We start from the raw sequence: 17,655 nt of genomic DNA, 5'->3' as shown, positions 1-17,655 counted from the left end.
TATAAGTAATTCAAGTCAGCAAACATACATAATATTTCCTCCTCTTCCTTTCCCACAATAACAGCCCTATGAATTAGGTAGGGTTGAAAGAGTGTGATCAGCTGAAAATCACCCAGATGGCTTTCATCTCTAAAGCAGGATTGGAACTCAGTCTCCTGGTTTCTAGGCAGTACTTTAGCCGCTACACTAAACTGGATCCTTTTACCCAATTATCTTTTTCCTCTTCTGCAACACTCCTAACAAAATCTATGCAGCTATTAGCAACAGGATTATTATTTTTATGAGCAAAATAATATTGCCATAGATAAATAACCATCTCAGTCTAAAAGAGAATCCCCATCCACCAATACTCAGGATTTCTAAAAATATTATGCGTAGTTTAGTCTTTAGATATCTTGGGAGGGAGAGCAATAAAAAAGATGTCACTTCTTGTAACAATTAGGATTGTAATATAGAAAAATATAAGCAATTTTTTTCTTACTTCAACTAGCTTTGTGAATGCTTACCATTGCATCATAGAATATTCCATCTGATTTTTTAAAAAATGCATAATGCTACTTTTTAAACAGTAAGACAAACAAATCATAGATCGCATTGCTAGAGTTTGTTTCCTGTGAGTGACAATACATTTGCATAAATTTTCTCATGTCAAAAAGGCAAGAGGCTATATTTTGATGATTTAGTGCAGTATCCTGCAGCCTGATAGCTGTGTAGAACAGTAACATTCAGATTAGTCATGTGTTCCTTGAAATGTAATCCAACACACCTGGACAGGGTTAGCTTGAAAAAGGTGACTGGACCTTCTATATTGATTGTTGATACCTTACACATATTTATATTTGGTCGACAAATACTTTTTCTATATATTACTAGCAATATCCTTAGTAGTGTTCCATAAGGTAGACAAAGGTTGGTTTTTCAACTGTGACTATCCGAAGTTGAAAGTTTTTGTCATAGATAATTTATAATTCTGAAAACCATTTTGCTTTGACCAAATATGACAGAGTAATGGGTAAAATTAGATTTTTTTCCCTAATGAGTGTTTGTTTCAAGGCAATCAAAAGCCAAAAGCCAAATTACTATATATTTCATTAATAAGCACTGTCTGAACTTTTTTGATAATTATTTAATTTTTTGGATAATTATCTATCTAGGCTTATCTTCACTAATTAAATAGTAGTAACATTTGCAAATCATGCTAATTTGTTAAATTACATTGATAAAATACAGTTAATAGGATGCCTCCCCATCTGTTTAATAATTTCTCTATTATAATTCTTTATTGGGCAATAGAGTGATACATACTAAACGTGCATTCAATGATCTCTGATTCTGCTCTCTCATTTTGTATCAATGAGAATAAGTGAGTTCCAGTGCACTTGCATGCTTCTCCACTTTTTCCTCATGCAGAACCAGGAAAAGGAATGCTAACTATCTTAAGAAAGCCACCTTGTATTTGATTTAAACAAGACTAGCTTTAGAAACTCCACTGACTTGTTCTAGAATAACTATGGTCATCTGTGTTTCATAATATGATCGGACTCGCGGTATGACTGTATTATTTTATTGTTTTATGATTGTTTTAATCTCTGTACGCCGCCCTGAGTCCTTTGGGATTGGGCGGCATATAAATAAAATTAAATACAAAATACAATAACCTGGGATAAGAGGCACAAAAAGATTCCAATCACATTTCAGCTATACTTGAAATGCATGTCACTTAGCATGATATTAATATAAAGGTATTGTCACTGATTTGTTATGCAAAATTTCACATGGCTAGTAGTTACTTTTGGATTGCAAAAATTCTACTTTTCTTTGTTAAAACATTCTGTCACGGGTTTCAAACTCGATCGTGTCATATGACACATCGTGATGTATTTTGCCTTTGCAGAGCTGGGATGGGCGTGGCCTGTGGGCCTCCAGTTTGATGTCCCTGTTCTATATGCTTTTCCTTAACCCTTTATCAGGCATTTCTGACTTCATATTATTTTGAAATCTGGAAAGAATGTTTGACATGCACTCGAATCAGACTAAGTCTGAACAAGTTACAATCTATTCCCTTAGCCATGAATAATCGTACACTGCAAGTGATTGAAGGTGGATATCTTAAAGAAAACTTATCTGTGAAGATTGCTGGTGGAGCTATCCCATTATAAGTTACTGAAGACATTTTCAAACAAGAGCATTCCACTGAATATCCAACATGTATTTAAAATGATATCTCAGTTATTTTCATTATTTTAAACTAGTCCCTATAAAAATAAAAATTATGGACTGAAGAACTTTCATACGGGCCTCAAAGTACACAAAGCAATTTTTACTAACAAACTAGCTTTCTATATGCTTGCATACAAGTAGCAACCTCAGAATTTAAACTGCTATTTTGCAGGGAGTTTTTCCAATTAATTTATTTTATTTGATGAAATGTATTTAATGATATAAACCATTTTACATATGAAGTTTATACTTGATATATGCTTTAAGTTATTAAATTAATAATTAAGTTATTACTGATGTTAGGCAGCTATGAGAAATTTATATAAATGAAGAAAATATAACCACTCTCTTATCCAATACTATAAATCATTCAAAAAAGGACAACTCAAAATTATTTGATATTTATGAAGCCAGCCTCCATGTTACACATCTGTAGGTACTTTAAGTTAAATTTAAATTTATGATATAAGGAAAACAGGAAGACTGACTAAAAGGAAAGTATACATGCCAAATAATTGTTTACTAAATTTTTCACATCTTCCAATCATATTCTATCAATTTTATATTGAAAATTATCAGTTCTCAACGGAAGACATCCACTCCATAATTTGGGGAGAAAGGCAAGCTTGTTTATTATTTGGTTATTAGCCTTATCCAACTACATAGGCCAAAACTCAAAAAAGTTAGTGTACCGAACAAATGCTACAGATGTCCTGAATACTGCTCCAGAAACTGTTCCACTTTTCAGGAGTAACTGCAAAACTATAGGTTAATCTTTTAATCTAATTCTCAATTACCTCTTTAAAGCTCAAGCAACTAAATTTTAGTCCTCTAGCAAGACAAGCAGTGTATACATTAGTATAATAAGCATGATTTTTTTCTCTTATAACATGCATACATTTCACACTATTTTATAGTCTTCAGTGAGACTTACACTTTAAGGTTCAACCACATGACAATACCACCGACTCTGGTGACATACTCCACACTATCATTACAGGAATAATATATTGAGCCATGCAAGAAGTTGAACAATTACAATCACACAGTTAATCTATGATTATGCTTTGTCTACATGCATTTGCTGCTCTAGTGAGAATGAAACATTTAACATTCTAAAAATAATTGTGTGTTCAAACACTTTAAGTTTTTAAGAAGAGACTGGACAGCCATTTGTTCGAAATGGTATAGGGTTTCCTGCCTGAGCAGGGGGTTGGACTAGATGACCTCCAAGGTCCCTTCCAACTTTACTACTACTACTACTACTACTACTACTACTACTACTACTACTACTATTATTATTTTGAAACAGGTCTGAAGGGGGGGGCAAGGAGAAAGTTGTTTTAGAAAGGTATATCCGACATAAAATGAAGGAAAGGAAAACAAGTACAATAGAAACTTTTAAGAGGGTGGCAAGGCTTCTAGACAGTTACTGAATTATTATTACAGAATACAGCCCCAGAGCAACTGTTCCCTAGCTAGACTTTGATATGAGTGGATCACAACTTCCATCATGTTGGCCAATGATGATAACAGTTAGAGTCCTATTCATCTGCAGTATATCGTATTAGGAAAAGCAGGGTTTTTTCAGCCTAAAGTATACCTAACCTCATAGATTCTTAGTGTTTTCCAATCTAACCTAATTACAATTTTATTTCTATAAACATTGAGATAACACAATCTGTATACCCCCATAAACATGATAAAAAAATCAAAATTTTCATTAGCTTCACTAGAAAGTAAATACTCTTATTTATTTTCTCCTTAATTCACAGAACCAATACAAATTTTATATACCCAAAAACTTTAAATATTCATCTCTTTAAAATGATACTGCACTGAAGTGTATTATATGAATGCAAAGATCTGCTTCTGAAAAAGACAGAAAGCAAATGGAGACCATAAGGTGCCTTAGATCCTAGACCAAAGTCTCATACACTATTTTGATATGTATTTAGCATCGGTATTTCAGAAATGAACTTGGGGCATATGCTTTCTCTGTAACTTACTTTATCCTAATTAAAGAGACAAACAAACAAAATTAAAAGGGGGGAAATTGCTGCTAATAACCAGCTATGCAGCTCTCTACATTTGTATAGAAAGAGTTTTTTTCTGTACAGATTACTCTGCTGTGTTTGCAAAATTAAGGAAACTTGAGTTTTGGAAATTTGCTTCAAAACAAATTTGGGGATTTCTGACTCAGAAAACATTAGCACATAATATAGTTCATCTATTTCTGCTGCACTGTATCCCAACTCACTAATTACCGCCAAGCTAGCAACAACTGACCTATGCACAAACAGCAACTTATCCAGGCTAGGTGTGGCAACAGCTGGAAGTGCTAAATAAGGCAGCTGTCTCTGATAACCAAAGGCCAAGATTAAAACTCCCGAATTACATTTTACTGAAATGCAAGCCCCAAATATATGCTAGCTAGCAAAACAATTGTGGTACTAAGAATGGTGCCTATGGAGTTCTTCAGCATTCAGAAAAGAAATGGAGGGGGGATAGTTAACATTGGAATAAATGTGCACAAGGGAAGAGACAGATTAATCCCAGATAAAGACTGTCTAGAAAAGATTCTCTAAACCTGATATGATCCAGATATACTCGACCGTGACTTTGATGATGCACCCAATAGGCATGCTGGCAGCGGATGATTGGACTTCTAATCACGCACATCCGTAGAGTGCTAAGTCGGGGTAGTGACTTAACGAGTTCTTTCGAAGTGCGGTGTGAATGTTAGGCGGCTAATAAGAGAAAAGTGCGGAGAGGAAAAGGGGTGGGGAGGAGAAACCATCCAGACAGGCAGACATCTCAGGTAGGAAATCAAAGTCCACATTTACCTGTTTCCCGTCCCAGCGGGTGAGCCGTACTATGCAGGAGAGTCCATAACAAAATGTGCTTAGGAATCCAACTCATTGTATCTCTCTCCACCCTGAGGCGGCCTGCAAGACACAGGATAAGGAACAGCCAGCCTGGCCGAGACAACTCTGGGGGACGAGGGGAAGCGAGCGGAACTCGGGGCTAGGGTGAAAGACGACGAAGCGGCTCTGAAGCAGACTGGGATGAGGGGAAAAGAGGCCCCAGCGGAGGCAGCGGGAGTAGCTGCGGCTTGGGTACTTCTGACGTGCGTGTGTGAGTCGCTCCCTTTCTCTAGCTGTAGGAGAAACAGGAAATCTTAAAAAGTTCGCAAACAGCTGGGCAGGACTTTCTTAACTCTTACAGTAGTTCCTTTTTTGGCCCTCCCTCTTCCCAGCTTCTCCATCCCCCCACCCCGCTTCAGTATGAAACCTCTTCAGACCGTTCTGCGTGTCAATCATCGACTTTAGGCCGACCTCCCTTGTCTCAAGCCGTTTCTCCACACGTTGCAAAAAAAAAAAAAAATGAAAAGCTCTGCCTGTGGAGGTTAACCCGCGGCTTGGTTCATAAAGGCATTTTTCTCAGTCATCTCGCCCACGCTTTTCTCTCTCCGACACAGTAGCGCGCAGATCGCTACACGCCCAGGCTCAGAACCCTGTTATTAGTTCTCATATCCGTAATACATTTTAGTATTGCGCCAGAAGTGATAACAAAAGAGAACGAAGGCTCCCACCTTAACGCGTATTTCCGGAGCTCAGTATTTGCTCGGTTCAAAATGGTTTGTATCAAGATATGTTGACCCCATAGCTTAACCTGCAAGCAGTTTTCCATATTTTATTTTATGTCCTAGTTTCTGTATCTAGTATTTGTAAGTCAGGTTAAAAATTTAGCAACTCAATAAAGTTAACATGTCAACATAATTATTTAACTTAATTTAATAAAATCAATGTTGCAGATGTTGACCGAACTTTCTTGCCTCTTGTAAGAAACCTGATGGTAAAAGAAATAGAAGCACCATTCATTTCTATGTATGTGCTTTGGAAATGCATCTCTGCACTTTAGTAAAGTTTTTAAGTCGTGTTCAGTTTCCTGGTATTTTACAGTCGCAGCCATTTAGTTTACTTAGCCATCACAATACAGAAATAGCTTGCCATTGCCTTTTTCAGGGATTTTTTTTAATCCTTCACGTCTAGATTATACACTATTTCCTAGTGTCCCTCATCAAAACATTAAATAAAATTGAACCTGTTACAGTTTTGGTGTTCTCTTTTGTTTCTCCTATGGACATTTCATGATTAGGCTAGGTAACATTATTAACTGAAAATATCGAGACTAACAATTCAACCCAGAGCTATTTATATTCTCTACTAAAGCAAGACTTGATTTTGCCCAGGTTTTTCAGATGTCAAGAGAGTTAGCTTTCAATATATATAATTAGATAGTCAATGGCTGTTTACCTACTGATTCACTTACAATTTTTGTTATGCTTCCTTATGAGGCAAATATAGACATGAACCATAGTAACACTTGTAAATAAAGACTGTACTGACTGCTAATGTGGTTTATGATTAAAGTGTTGGATTAGGGCCAGGCAGGCTCAGGATCAAGTATACTTTCAATTGTTAAACTCACGTTTTGCTCACTGCAACTTCATGGATCTGTACATTAAAGCTGGCCTAATGTGGTACATGAATTCAATAACTCAGCCTTTTGATGAATGCCAATTACAGAGGAATCCTAGCTGCCTCTGTGTTTGTGGAGGAATACTGGATTTAAAGACATACATTCCAGCATATAGCTAGCAGAGATGAGGTAAATTAGATCCATCATTACCCATATTTTGCAAATTTATATTATGTTTGCCTAAAGATTGCTAATGACAGCCTTGTGAGGTAGACCAAACCATAAAACAGGCATGGCACAATTTCAGGAATGCTATTTATAGTAGCAAGGTGGAATAAAAGATTTTAAAAAGCCTATTCAGGTTTCTGTTTCCCCATTTTATATCCCAACAAAAGCCAGACAGGGTTAGTTTGATACATTCACATGTTATTTTCTGTCTCTGAATTATGTATTTTTTTTCCACACAAGTCCTCCTTCTTTCTCACTTAATGGCTGTTTCATAGCTTCATTTCTTTGCAATTAATATATAGTTGGAGAATGGCAGAATCTCATGAAAATTAGAATTTTATTTCTTTTGCAATATATTTATGAAGAAAAGTAGAGTATATATTATTTTTCTTTGTTTGCAGGATCATGATATATAAACAAGCGTAAGTGACAAAGAATAAATGTTATTCAAAGTATAAAATGCTATCATTTCAAAACTGAACACTTATCACCTATAATAACTGTAGTTGTTAATTAAACAAAAATAAAATAAAATTTAAAATGTGTTAAGATGGCTTATTGTAGTTGGATATTGGAATTGAGTGTTGATTCCTTCTGGAAAAGCGAGGCACCAGGAAAGACCATACTCAAATATTTATGGAAATAGAGTGCTTCTTAAATACTTTTGAAAATTTGCATGGATATAATTAGTGCTCCTGATGATGATCTAGCCTTGTTATGTTATACTGAGATAGCTTGGGCAACTAATACAGTACAATTACATAAAAGCTCTCTACACATATGTTAAGCTTAGAGGGCTCCTCGGTTTAAATTGTTGTTGTTAATTGCGAAGTCATGTCCGACCCATCGTGACCCCATGGACAAATAGAAATGGTTAAGAATGAAGTAGAAAGAGAGATGCTTAGAGTACAAAACATACCTAAATTGTTTAATCTACTGACTAGATTATTGGAACATGTTCTGTGTGGGGTTGCCTTAGAAGACAGTCTGGTGATTATAGCTGGTTGAACATGCTGCAATCAAGGGAGGGGGAAAATATAAGCTGAAAAAATTGCCTCTGTCCTGTGAGTATATCAGGCCCTAGTACTTGCCTATAAAACCCTGAATAACTCTAGACTTCAATATTTGAGGAGTTGCCTGACACTCACTGACCATTCGGCAGTATGGTCTGTTATAGAGAATCTGATGATGATCCCATCTGAGTGAGAGATTGCTACGGCATATGTCTACTGACGGGTCAAAATGGCACTAGACTTCTGGAATGAGCTTCCAATGGACTTGAGGTTAGGTCTTTCACTCTGGATGTTTAGAAAACTGATAAAGAGCCACACGTTATTCTCTGAAAATTGAATGATCTTGTTAATGTTGATTGTAAATGTGTTTAATAATTTTAATAACTTTTTATATTTTTATGTTTTGATTGTAGATATTTTAATGCCTTTTTAGTTTTGACTGTTAAAAGGAGCCCTGAGTGCCATGAAGTGGTGATTTTGGCATGGATGGACAGATGGGCGGACGGACAGAAGACAGAAGATTGAATAGAATTCATATTGAGGGTTCATTAGTTAGCATTAATCAGAATAAGCTGTACTATGCTTTATCCTTAAGATAGTAATTATCTATCCTTGAGATAGTAATTAGATAATTATCATTATCCTTGAGATAGTAATAAACTAGATGAAGACCAAAGCTAAATCCAGAAATGGCTAGTGTAAATTGATAGGTCTCAGGTCCAGAGAAGCATACTAGTGCTATAATACAAATTATACTTTACCTAAATATTAGATGAAGTATAATTCCTGTTATAGCAATGGGAACATAGCTTGGAGCTTCTTTTTGACTTCAGTGTGGCAGTAGAGGATCAGGTGGTTTCAGTGGCAAGAGAGACCGGGCTGATGCATTAGTTATAATCCTCTCTGGATTCTCTAAGCTTTCCTCAGTGATCCATACCCTGATAACTTCACAACTGAATTATTGGAATTTATGAAATCACTAGAAGCTACAATTGCTGCAGAATCAACTGCCTAATTGTAAGGCAGGTGGTAACCTAATGGGCTATCCCTAAAGAGCTGCATAAGTTGGATTAGTTATTAGGTCTAATACTACGTACTGACATTAGTCTAAATGGCTGTGTTTATCAAGCCTAATACTGCTTTCCCAGTATTACCCAGCCCTACTTGTGATTTAATAGGGCAGTGGTTCTCAACCTGTGGGTCGGGACCCCATTTGGAGTTGAACGACCATTTCACAGGGGTCGCCAAACAACGCAGTCCGCCATTTTTTTCCCTTTTCCTTAGCTGTGCTACTCCCTTTTATTCTATTGGCTTTTGAAAGCCAATAGAATAGACTCTCTTGAGCCCGCCAAAAGTCCCATTCTGCAAACGGTGCTGCACCAGTTGAATAGTCCTCGACTTACAACCGGTTGAGTGGTCCTCGACTTACAACCGGTTGAGGGGTCGCGGCATTAAAAAGGTTGAGAATCATTGTAATAGGGGCTTTGGCTCACAGCCAATGGCCAAAATATGCTTTTCTCAGTGGCAGAATTCCAAGTACTATATGAAACATTCCCCAGATAACACCTAAATAAGGTGCCCCTCCTTACTGGCTGATTAATTTTGGAAGTTGAAGTCCATACATTTTAAAGTTGCCAAGTTTGAAAAACATTGATTAAAGTACGTCTGTTTACGTAGGCATTTATGGGGGAAAAAATCTAGTTCCAGATCACGCTGTCTATTAGATTGCATCTTATACTGGTTTTTAAAAAGGAACTCTGTTTTGATGTTTGTATTTATAATTTGTATGGATTGTTAGCTTTATTATGAAGGTTTTAATAAGATTGCTTTCATTGTTTTTTTTTTTGTTTTGTTTTGTAAATTGATCTGGACTGCTCTAAAAGGAAGAAGGAATATAAATATAAAATAAAATATGAAAAAATATCTCTCATACTGTAATTGGTCACAAGTAGGTTTTGAGTAGTTCTTAAGAAATGAAATCAAACCCCTGTAATAAAATGTATTAGACACAATAGGAGTATGAAACTACTGTTCAAAGATGTTGGTGTAATTGGAAAAAAGAGGAATAATAAATAATATAAAATCAATTCATTAGAGGCAGAATTCTGGAGAAAAGATAAATGCAGCACTGATAAATACTGTAACTACTTTTGTAATAATTCGTGTAATAACACTTCTACATGCTGTAAATAGCAACATTGGCTGTGTGTTATTACGCTGTCAACTTCTGCTTCATTTATTTTTCTCTTTTCCAGAAGAAGAGGTAGTTCAAGGAAGTCTTTGCATCATATCTTCCAAGGCTGATGTATTGGACTATAACTTCCATATTTCTCAGCCAGCATCGTATTTGGTAGCTGAGAATTGTAACAGCTGTAGTCCAACAAAACTGGAAGACATACCTATGAGGAAGGATGCTTCATAGACTTAATTTTGTTGACTTATTTTGGTGCTTAGGAAGAAAACTGCCCTATAAATATAGAATGCGCAGAGGCCATAAAGAGAAACTAAAGAAGCATTTGTAAAGTGAAAACTCTATATCTAATTCACAGCACTATTAGCTCAGTTTATACTGAACTCTCAAATCCTCAAAGAAAGCTTACAGAAAATCTTTGATTATATCTATACAGGTACTCTTTGACTTATGACCACAATTGAGATGAAAAATTTCCATTGCTAAGCAAGATAGTTGTTAAGTGACTTTTGCCCCATTTTACCACCTATCCTGCCGTAGTTGTTAAGGGAATCCCTGTAGTTGTTAGTAACATGTTAAGTGAATCTGGCTTCCCCATTGACTTTGCTTGTCAGAAGGTCACAAAAGGGGATCATATGACCCCGGGACACTGTAACCATCATAAATATAAACTCGTGGTCATGGCTCTGAATTTTGATCATGTGACCACAGTAATAGTTGTAAGGTGAAAAAGGGTCACAAGTCACTTTTTCAGTGCCATTGTAATTTCAGTCAGTAAATGAACAGTTGTAAATCAATTTTTACCTGTACCATATAGCTATCAATTAGTATCTGCTGCCACCCATCTCTGTCTGCAGATAACCTTCCACTTCAAATTGGTCATGATTTTCATTCTGAGAGTCAGGATCTGGGGAAGAAACAAAGCAAAGTATCATTTATACCTTTAGCAGAGAAGAAATAAAAAAAAAACCTTAAAAGTTTTGCAAAACAATGTCATCTTACAAGGAAGCCTTATGTGAAACCTGGCACCACTGATAATTTGGAGGATTAACTCATGCTGCAAATAGTGCAGCAATCAGTTAAATGTTGTTCAAATATGATGAATGGAAGCATCTTTCTTTATTCCTTTTTAAGTTAATGGAAGTTGTAACAGAGATGGATTAAAAAGGGAGTGTCCTAAATACTAGGCTGTCTTTGTACTTTAATTACATGTGTCCTACTGTATCAAAACTATTGTGTCTTCTACTGCACCTACTGATAATTGTGACACTGAGTGGTGATCTTATCCTGACTCATGTAACAGGGATTAATGATATAATTTCATGGCTAGAGATTCAAAGATTTACTTTTAATACAGTGATAGTTTATTGGAACATTGATTGGATGTTGTGTTAGTAAAGGGGAGATTTTTGCTGCAAGAGATTGAGCAAAATCCAAAAGGTCACTTTTAGAAACTTTCAAAGCTAAACTGGCTTTTAAAAAGGCCTACCTTAAGGCCAATGAAGACACTCTTTTAAATGGCCAGTAATGTAATGGTACTATCAGTAGACACCAAACATCAGATTGCACATCCCCAGCCCTGTGACTTTGAAATCCATACCTATTCAATTCTAAATAGTAATAATACATCTGTACATCAGCAAGCTGGATAGATAATATAGACATCTGAGGAGAGATACAAAGTACTTGAAAAACAGAGTGGCATTTGAATGGCATGATATCACTTGATAGTGTATCACTGCTAAAGACAAGCAAGTGATTGTGTGTATATTTATATTACAAATCAGAACCCCCATGCTTCTGTTTATTTTTGTAAGCAAGATTGACTAAGTGTTTTGCTATCTGAGAAAATGGCACTTATTGACTTAAAGCAAAGTACATAGTAATGGAAGCTAACTGAAAATCCCATTGTTTTCTGTCGATTGGTGTTTACTGCTTATAATTCCATCAAGGTGGAAGAAATCCCTTTAATGTCTAGCATTATCTTTTCCATCGGTTTGGGCCCATTTTTCTTGTAGGCCCAAAATACGGAAGTTGTGCAATGTAGTAGAACCCAAATATGTTTATTCAAAGTCTTAGTGTATTTAGAGATGATTTACCTTGGTTTTGCAGCTCTTTGAAGGGGCACTTTCCTTCGATAGTGACCTTTGAAATAGGTGGCTGAATCACTTCAATTCATTGGGTAGTAATGGGATCAAATAGTCATTCCTTGTTGAGAAAGATCAGCCCCGCCTTGACTCTAGGACAACAGTCTTTCTGAAATAAATTTGGTGCATCTACACACAGTTGCTTTTTAAGGAGAAACTCCTCATAAAAACAGATTCTTGAAGGCCTAAGATTTACAGCAAAAGGTCTGCAGCTAGAAAACATTTATCAAACTAATTGTATTAAAATTTAGATCTACACAAAAAGCTGAGTTTCAGTGTTCCTGGAACATTCTGTTTTATTCCCCACGTGTATTGATGTAGCCATTCCATATGTAGTTTGTTTCTTTCCAGAAATGGATATTTTGAATAATAAACAGTTTATATCAGATACAGAAATCATTAATTGCCTTCCAGATTCAGTCAGTTCTAAAGAACACTGAAAAATGTTCCAGGAATTGAAAATAACATTTTGAATATTCCGGATTTTAAACTATCCCAGTCTGCTCCTCTTTATGGAGTAGGGTAGAAATCAGGGATGGCATTCAATGCAAATAATTTAACAATAATTAACCATCAATCTGTACTCAGGATGTTTCTGTAATTGGTATTAATACTGTAGAAACAGAAATAGGTAATGAATGTGGATATGAATCAGAAAAGGGAATTATTTTCAATATTTATCACATTTACATACTAACTTCTAATGCCAAAGTTTATGGACTCATTCTTCATTTTATTCTCACGTGAACAGCTGATATGAAACAAAGATACTAGTCCAAAACATTTAGTGTGGGGACTTGAGCTAGAGTTTCCTTAGTCCTAATCTGGCATTCTAGCCACTACATCATAATGCCTTTCCAATATACAATATGTGTCAAGTACATAATCTGTCATAAAGGAGCTATGACAGCTTTCCATGACGAACAAATTGATCTCAATACAGTAACAAAAACTCTATGATGTAATTCAAGTATTTATCTATAGAGGAAATTGCCTGCAACAGCTTTGCAAGTCACTTCCATTTTATTCTTAGAGAGACTTCATCAAGAAGATTTTGTCTAGTTCCACATAGTTCTTTAAAGGGAGCATCAGAGGGTACTTAAGTAAATTGGCAGAGTGGAAAAAAGTTGTATAATAAAAGATTAAAATAACTGAATATATTTAATGGAGATAAATAGATGTAGAAGTGAAGAAGAACAAGAATGTATTCTTCTGTCACACAAAGGATAACAAATATTTTTCTCTATTGCCCAGTCAATGGCTTTGGAACACTTTAATAATAGAACAGTTCAAATTAAGCATTCTCCAATGTCAAACATTAGGAACTGTTTAATTGATGAATTGATATGGTTTAAATTCTGCTTTTCTACCAACAAATCAAACACACATATATAAAAAAACTCAAAAAGAATATATTTGGGGTTTTTAAAGACAGAGTTCTCTAAGAAAGGAGTTCTGCTATTGAGGGGACACTACAATGTCTTTTCCATTGTTTGCTTTAACGTAACTTCTAAAGCAACTAACTTCAGTGAATCTGTAAGAATTATAACAAATACAACTGCCATCAAAGCATGCCTTTTCAGTCGCCGATAAAACAATAATAGCCCAATATACTACATCTCTCTCTCTCTCTCTCTCTCTCTCTCTCTCTCTCTCTCTCTCTCTCTCTCTCTCTCTCTGTGTGTGTGTGTGTGTGAAGAGACAGACCTAATTATAAGTCTAGGTGTGATGATATATTACATATGCAAATGGTATAATGTTTGTCATCACAAATTGAAAAGCTTAGGGTGCCTGTACATCAACTACTAACAATCTTATCTACGTAGCTGGAGAATAGATACCACAGTAGTAACATAAGAATTTCAGTTGAGATTCCAAGCTACATCAGGTATATCGACTTTCTGCATTTGTATTCCAAGCTAACAATAACTTCTCACCCAGTCATGAACCCAAAGTTCTAGCCCACCTCTTTTCATAATATATAAATTCAACATAGCTTGCTTATGCCCAAATTATGCAGTTATGGAATCATCCAAATGGGAATATTTTCTCCAGAGTAAGTTTTGAATTACATTTCTGTTGGCTTTAGTTTGGCATCTCTGACATGGTTCTTAAATTTGCTCTGTGATATAATTAACACTCCAAAACCAATGCCCAATTCTTCAGATGTGGTTTTGTCATTCATTTTTAGTATGAGACATATTAGTGATCACATTTCAGTGGATTGTGAACAAAGCTTTTTGGGGACTATGAACAGGCAGGATTTAGACCTGGCCACTTGACTCTGGATATTTTATTATGATATCTAATTGAGAAATATAGTAGAAGATCTTGAGTTTCTTTCTACATGGCATTTTCTTACTTCCAAAACTCGGCATTTTACTCAATCTGAAGACCTCTCCTCTGGGAAAACCTAATGGATTAAGCACTGACATGAAACTATTGTTCCTAATTCAGAAATTGTATCGAGATTTTAGAATCAGAATAAGATATGATTTACAAACTATGCAGCAGCCTTCTAGACCTTGATGCTTTTCACTTACATTCTTTTTCTTATCTATTTCCATGAGTCATGCTGTTGTTTTTTTCTCCATCTCTCACTTCTCTCGTGTCCATTCTTTTTACTTACTATCTCTTTGATCTGTTCTTTTCTTTCTGTCTCTGTCCTACCCCAACCATCACGTTTTTTTTTTTTCAGGTCTGTTCGTTTTGCTGTCAGCTCACCTGCTTTCCTGTCAACTAGATGTGTCTCCCCATGATTATTACTCACTTTTCCATTACAAAGATTTCCCATGATTTCTGCTATTTCCTATTATTTAATCCATTATATGTCTGCATAAAGACCCTCCTCTTAATTCATACTAATTTCATATCGCAGACCTGTTAGAGTGTCTTTCCAGAATATTACAACTGTTGCCCAGTTAAGACCAAAATGGAACATAAAATGTTGGCAAGAAAACAGAGAGAGTAAATGGACTTAGGACTACAGAAATATTCAAAGTATAACAAAACAGCAGAATGCTTTTTGAGTTTCCAACAATATTTCAATCTGCCAAAAAATTACTTGGACATAGTACAATTCAGGTTACTGAATTTTAAAGAAAGAGATATTTAATTAATGATTAGCAGCAATAAAATAAAATAAGCACTATGGGAAAGATGCATAGGGTAGGATAGGATAGGATAGGATAGGATAGGATAGGATAAAGTTGAATAAAATTTAAATTACAAAGCTTGAAGGATCCTCTAATAATATTCTTTTTTTCCCCAATCCAGCTCAAATTAAAGCACAGTTAAAAAGCTTCAATAAAAAGATGATTTGATAGACAACAAAAAGAGGAGAGAACATTAATATTTTGTTATTGCATGATACAAAGTGATCAATATGTCAATGACAGATTTGGGGAGATTTGATTTGTAATAAGTAAAGTAATAGGAATTACAATCCCCTTTCCACTAATTTGATCCATATTAATCATTATGACTGTTTTTTAAAAAAGACACCCAGATATATAAAATGCAGTACACATTTAATGTTTCATTTAGGTCAGTGTTTCCCAAACTTGACAATTTTAAGGCATGAGGACTTCAACTCCCAGAATTCCACAGCCAGCAACGCTGGCTGTGGAATTCTGGGAGTTGAAGTCCACATGCCTTAAAATTATCAAGTTTGGGAAACACTGATTTAGGTTATCCTGTTCCCCCAGTTTCCAACCAAACCAAGAATTATTGGAGCTTTTCCTTCTGCCCAAGGATGATAATTTGTGGTTCAATTCAACTCTGTCCTTTCTTTAAATTTGAATGGGATTGCATTCACTGTGTCTGAGTATAACTTTTTTTTATTTCTTGCTATTTCTCTGGAGGCCATATGCAGGCTACAAAGTGAGTAGGTGCAGCCTACTCATAACTTGAGGGATATTTCTTCACACCATGCAAACAACGCATGCTGATCTACTTTTAATGTAATATTTTGATATGTGGCTGTTAGTACCAATTCTTTCAGCAGTAGATACAAATGCTTTTGTCATAAAATAAAAACCTTTGAGTACTGTAAATGGAATTAAAATAAATAGAAGAACATGATTGTTTCCCATCAGCAAGAGCTGGAGAATATCTGTCAGAATCCAATTATATTTCATCTTTAATTATCAAATATAGAAACTCCCAATTCTGCCTTCTTTGGATTCTGCCATAAGAGGGAGAGAAGGGGGAGAACAAATGGCCCTCACTTCCTTCAGTACGCTTCAAAGAGCTGAATGCTGAATGTGTGTTTATTGTAACCTCAAAGCGTTAGCATACCAAAGAAGGGTATTTGCCTTTCATGTAGTTATCTGAAGTCTCCATCCAGACGGAAGAAAGAAGAAAGGGGGGTGGAATTGTGATACTTGAAACTATCACTGGAAGGGGGGTTGATTGGGTGGGACTACTGGGGAACCCCTTAAAACCTTGAATGGGAGAGCTTGAACCCCAAGTCCTGTCTAGCATGCCTGCAACCATTTTCTCTTAATAAAGGATTCCTGTTGGAAGAATTATTCCAAGAGTTCTGTCTTCTTAAGATGCAAAGTGGGGTGGGTCCTTACATTAGACAGGACTTGCAAAATTAATCCACCTGGAAGGGAAGACCCTTGCCGGGGGATTTTGCAAAAATTTACCATGTCAGACAATGGAGCAAGAGAGGGGGAAAACTCCCTGGAAAGAGAGCCGCTGACCCAGTTGGAACCTGGCCAGATGTTGGGATCCGAGAGGCCAGATTCCTCAGGAGAAGAAGTGGTGGAGACACAGGACCACAAGCCTCGCTGGTCGATGGACGTTGGAAAGAAAAGTGAGTGGAGAAAGGAATCAAGAAAGGTGACCCTGAGACGGGAGACCAAGCAACCAGAATGGAAGCAGGAGATGGAGAAATCCCTGCACGCAAGTGAAGAGGGAGGAAGCTGGGCACCGTACTCAGACTGGATCCTAGAGAAAGCTATTGACCTGATGAAGAGAACTCTCAGCTCCCTAGGAGAGGAGAATACTGAGCCCTACGGCCGCCCCAGTTCCTGGAGCCACAAAGGGAGAGACACCTCTCCCTGGGCAACCATGAAGAGGACTTAACGTTTGTGGTGACCCCAGGTATGGAATGCCCAATGATTCTAGGGATGGAATGGTTGAAAAAATGTAACCCCTGGGTAAATTGGAGGACGACAGAAATCAAATTCCCGAAGGGGGACCCTATGGACTTAAAACCCCAAGGGAGGCTACCAGAATCAAGAATAGAAAAAGCATCCATAGGAGAGGAAAAAAGATTAACAGAAATACCAGAGGAATATAGGGACCTTGCTGAAGTCTTCAGTGAGGAGAGGGCGAATGAGCTTCCCCCCCACCGACCCAC

At 36.4% G+C, this 17,655-nt stretch overlaps 1 protein-coding gene and 1 long non-coding RNA gene across 8 annotated transcripts in view; one reads left to right on the top strand and one right to left on the bottom strand.

Moving 5' to 3' along the window:
* TGFBR2 (transforming growth factor beta receptor 2) overlaps nt 1–5,964 on the bottom strand; it is a 60,422-nt gene extending 54,458 nt beyond the window's left edge. For 2 of the 7 annotated variants that reach the window (XM_039343755.1, XM_039343756.1), the window contains exon 1: nt 5,067–5,501. In XM_039343755.1, coding sequence (XP_039199689.1) covers nt 5,067–5,142 — 76 coding nt within the window. In that variant the 5' untranslated portion in view covers nt 5,143–5,501. Of the gene's footprint in view, nt 1–4,810; nt 4,953–5,066; nt 5,502–5,524 lie in introns of those variants that run through there. The other 5 variants (XM_039343749.1, XM_039343757.1, XM_039343750.1 and 2 more) reach the window with 5 other exon arrangements.
* The window catches only part of LOC120308138, a 37,437-nt gene continuing 24,702 nt past the window's right edge, over nt 4,921–17,655 (top strand). The window contains exon 1 of the long non-coding RNA XR_005556758.1: nt 4,921–5,041. This is a non-coding gene — a long non-coding RNA (uncharacterized LOC120308138). The remainder of the gene's footprint in view (nt 5,042–17,655) is intronic.

Source organism: Crotalus tigris, unplaced genomic scaffold, assembly GCF_016545835.1.
Source record: "Crotalus tigris isolate CLP2741 ecotype Arizona unplaced genomic scaffold, ASM1654583v1 scf7180000017871.4482833, whole genome shotgun sequence".
Lineage (NCBI taxonomy): Eukaryota > Metazoa > Chordata > Lepidosauria > Squamata > Viperidae > Crotalus > Crotalus tigris.
The sequence above is the reverse complement of the archived record's forward strand: the minus strand, read 5'-3'. Positions and strand labels throughout refer to the sequence as shown.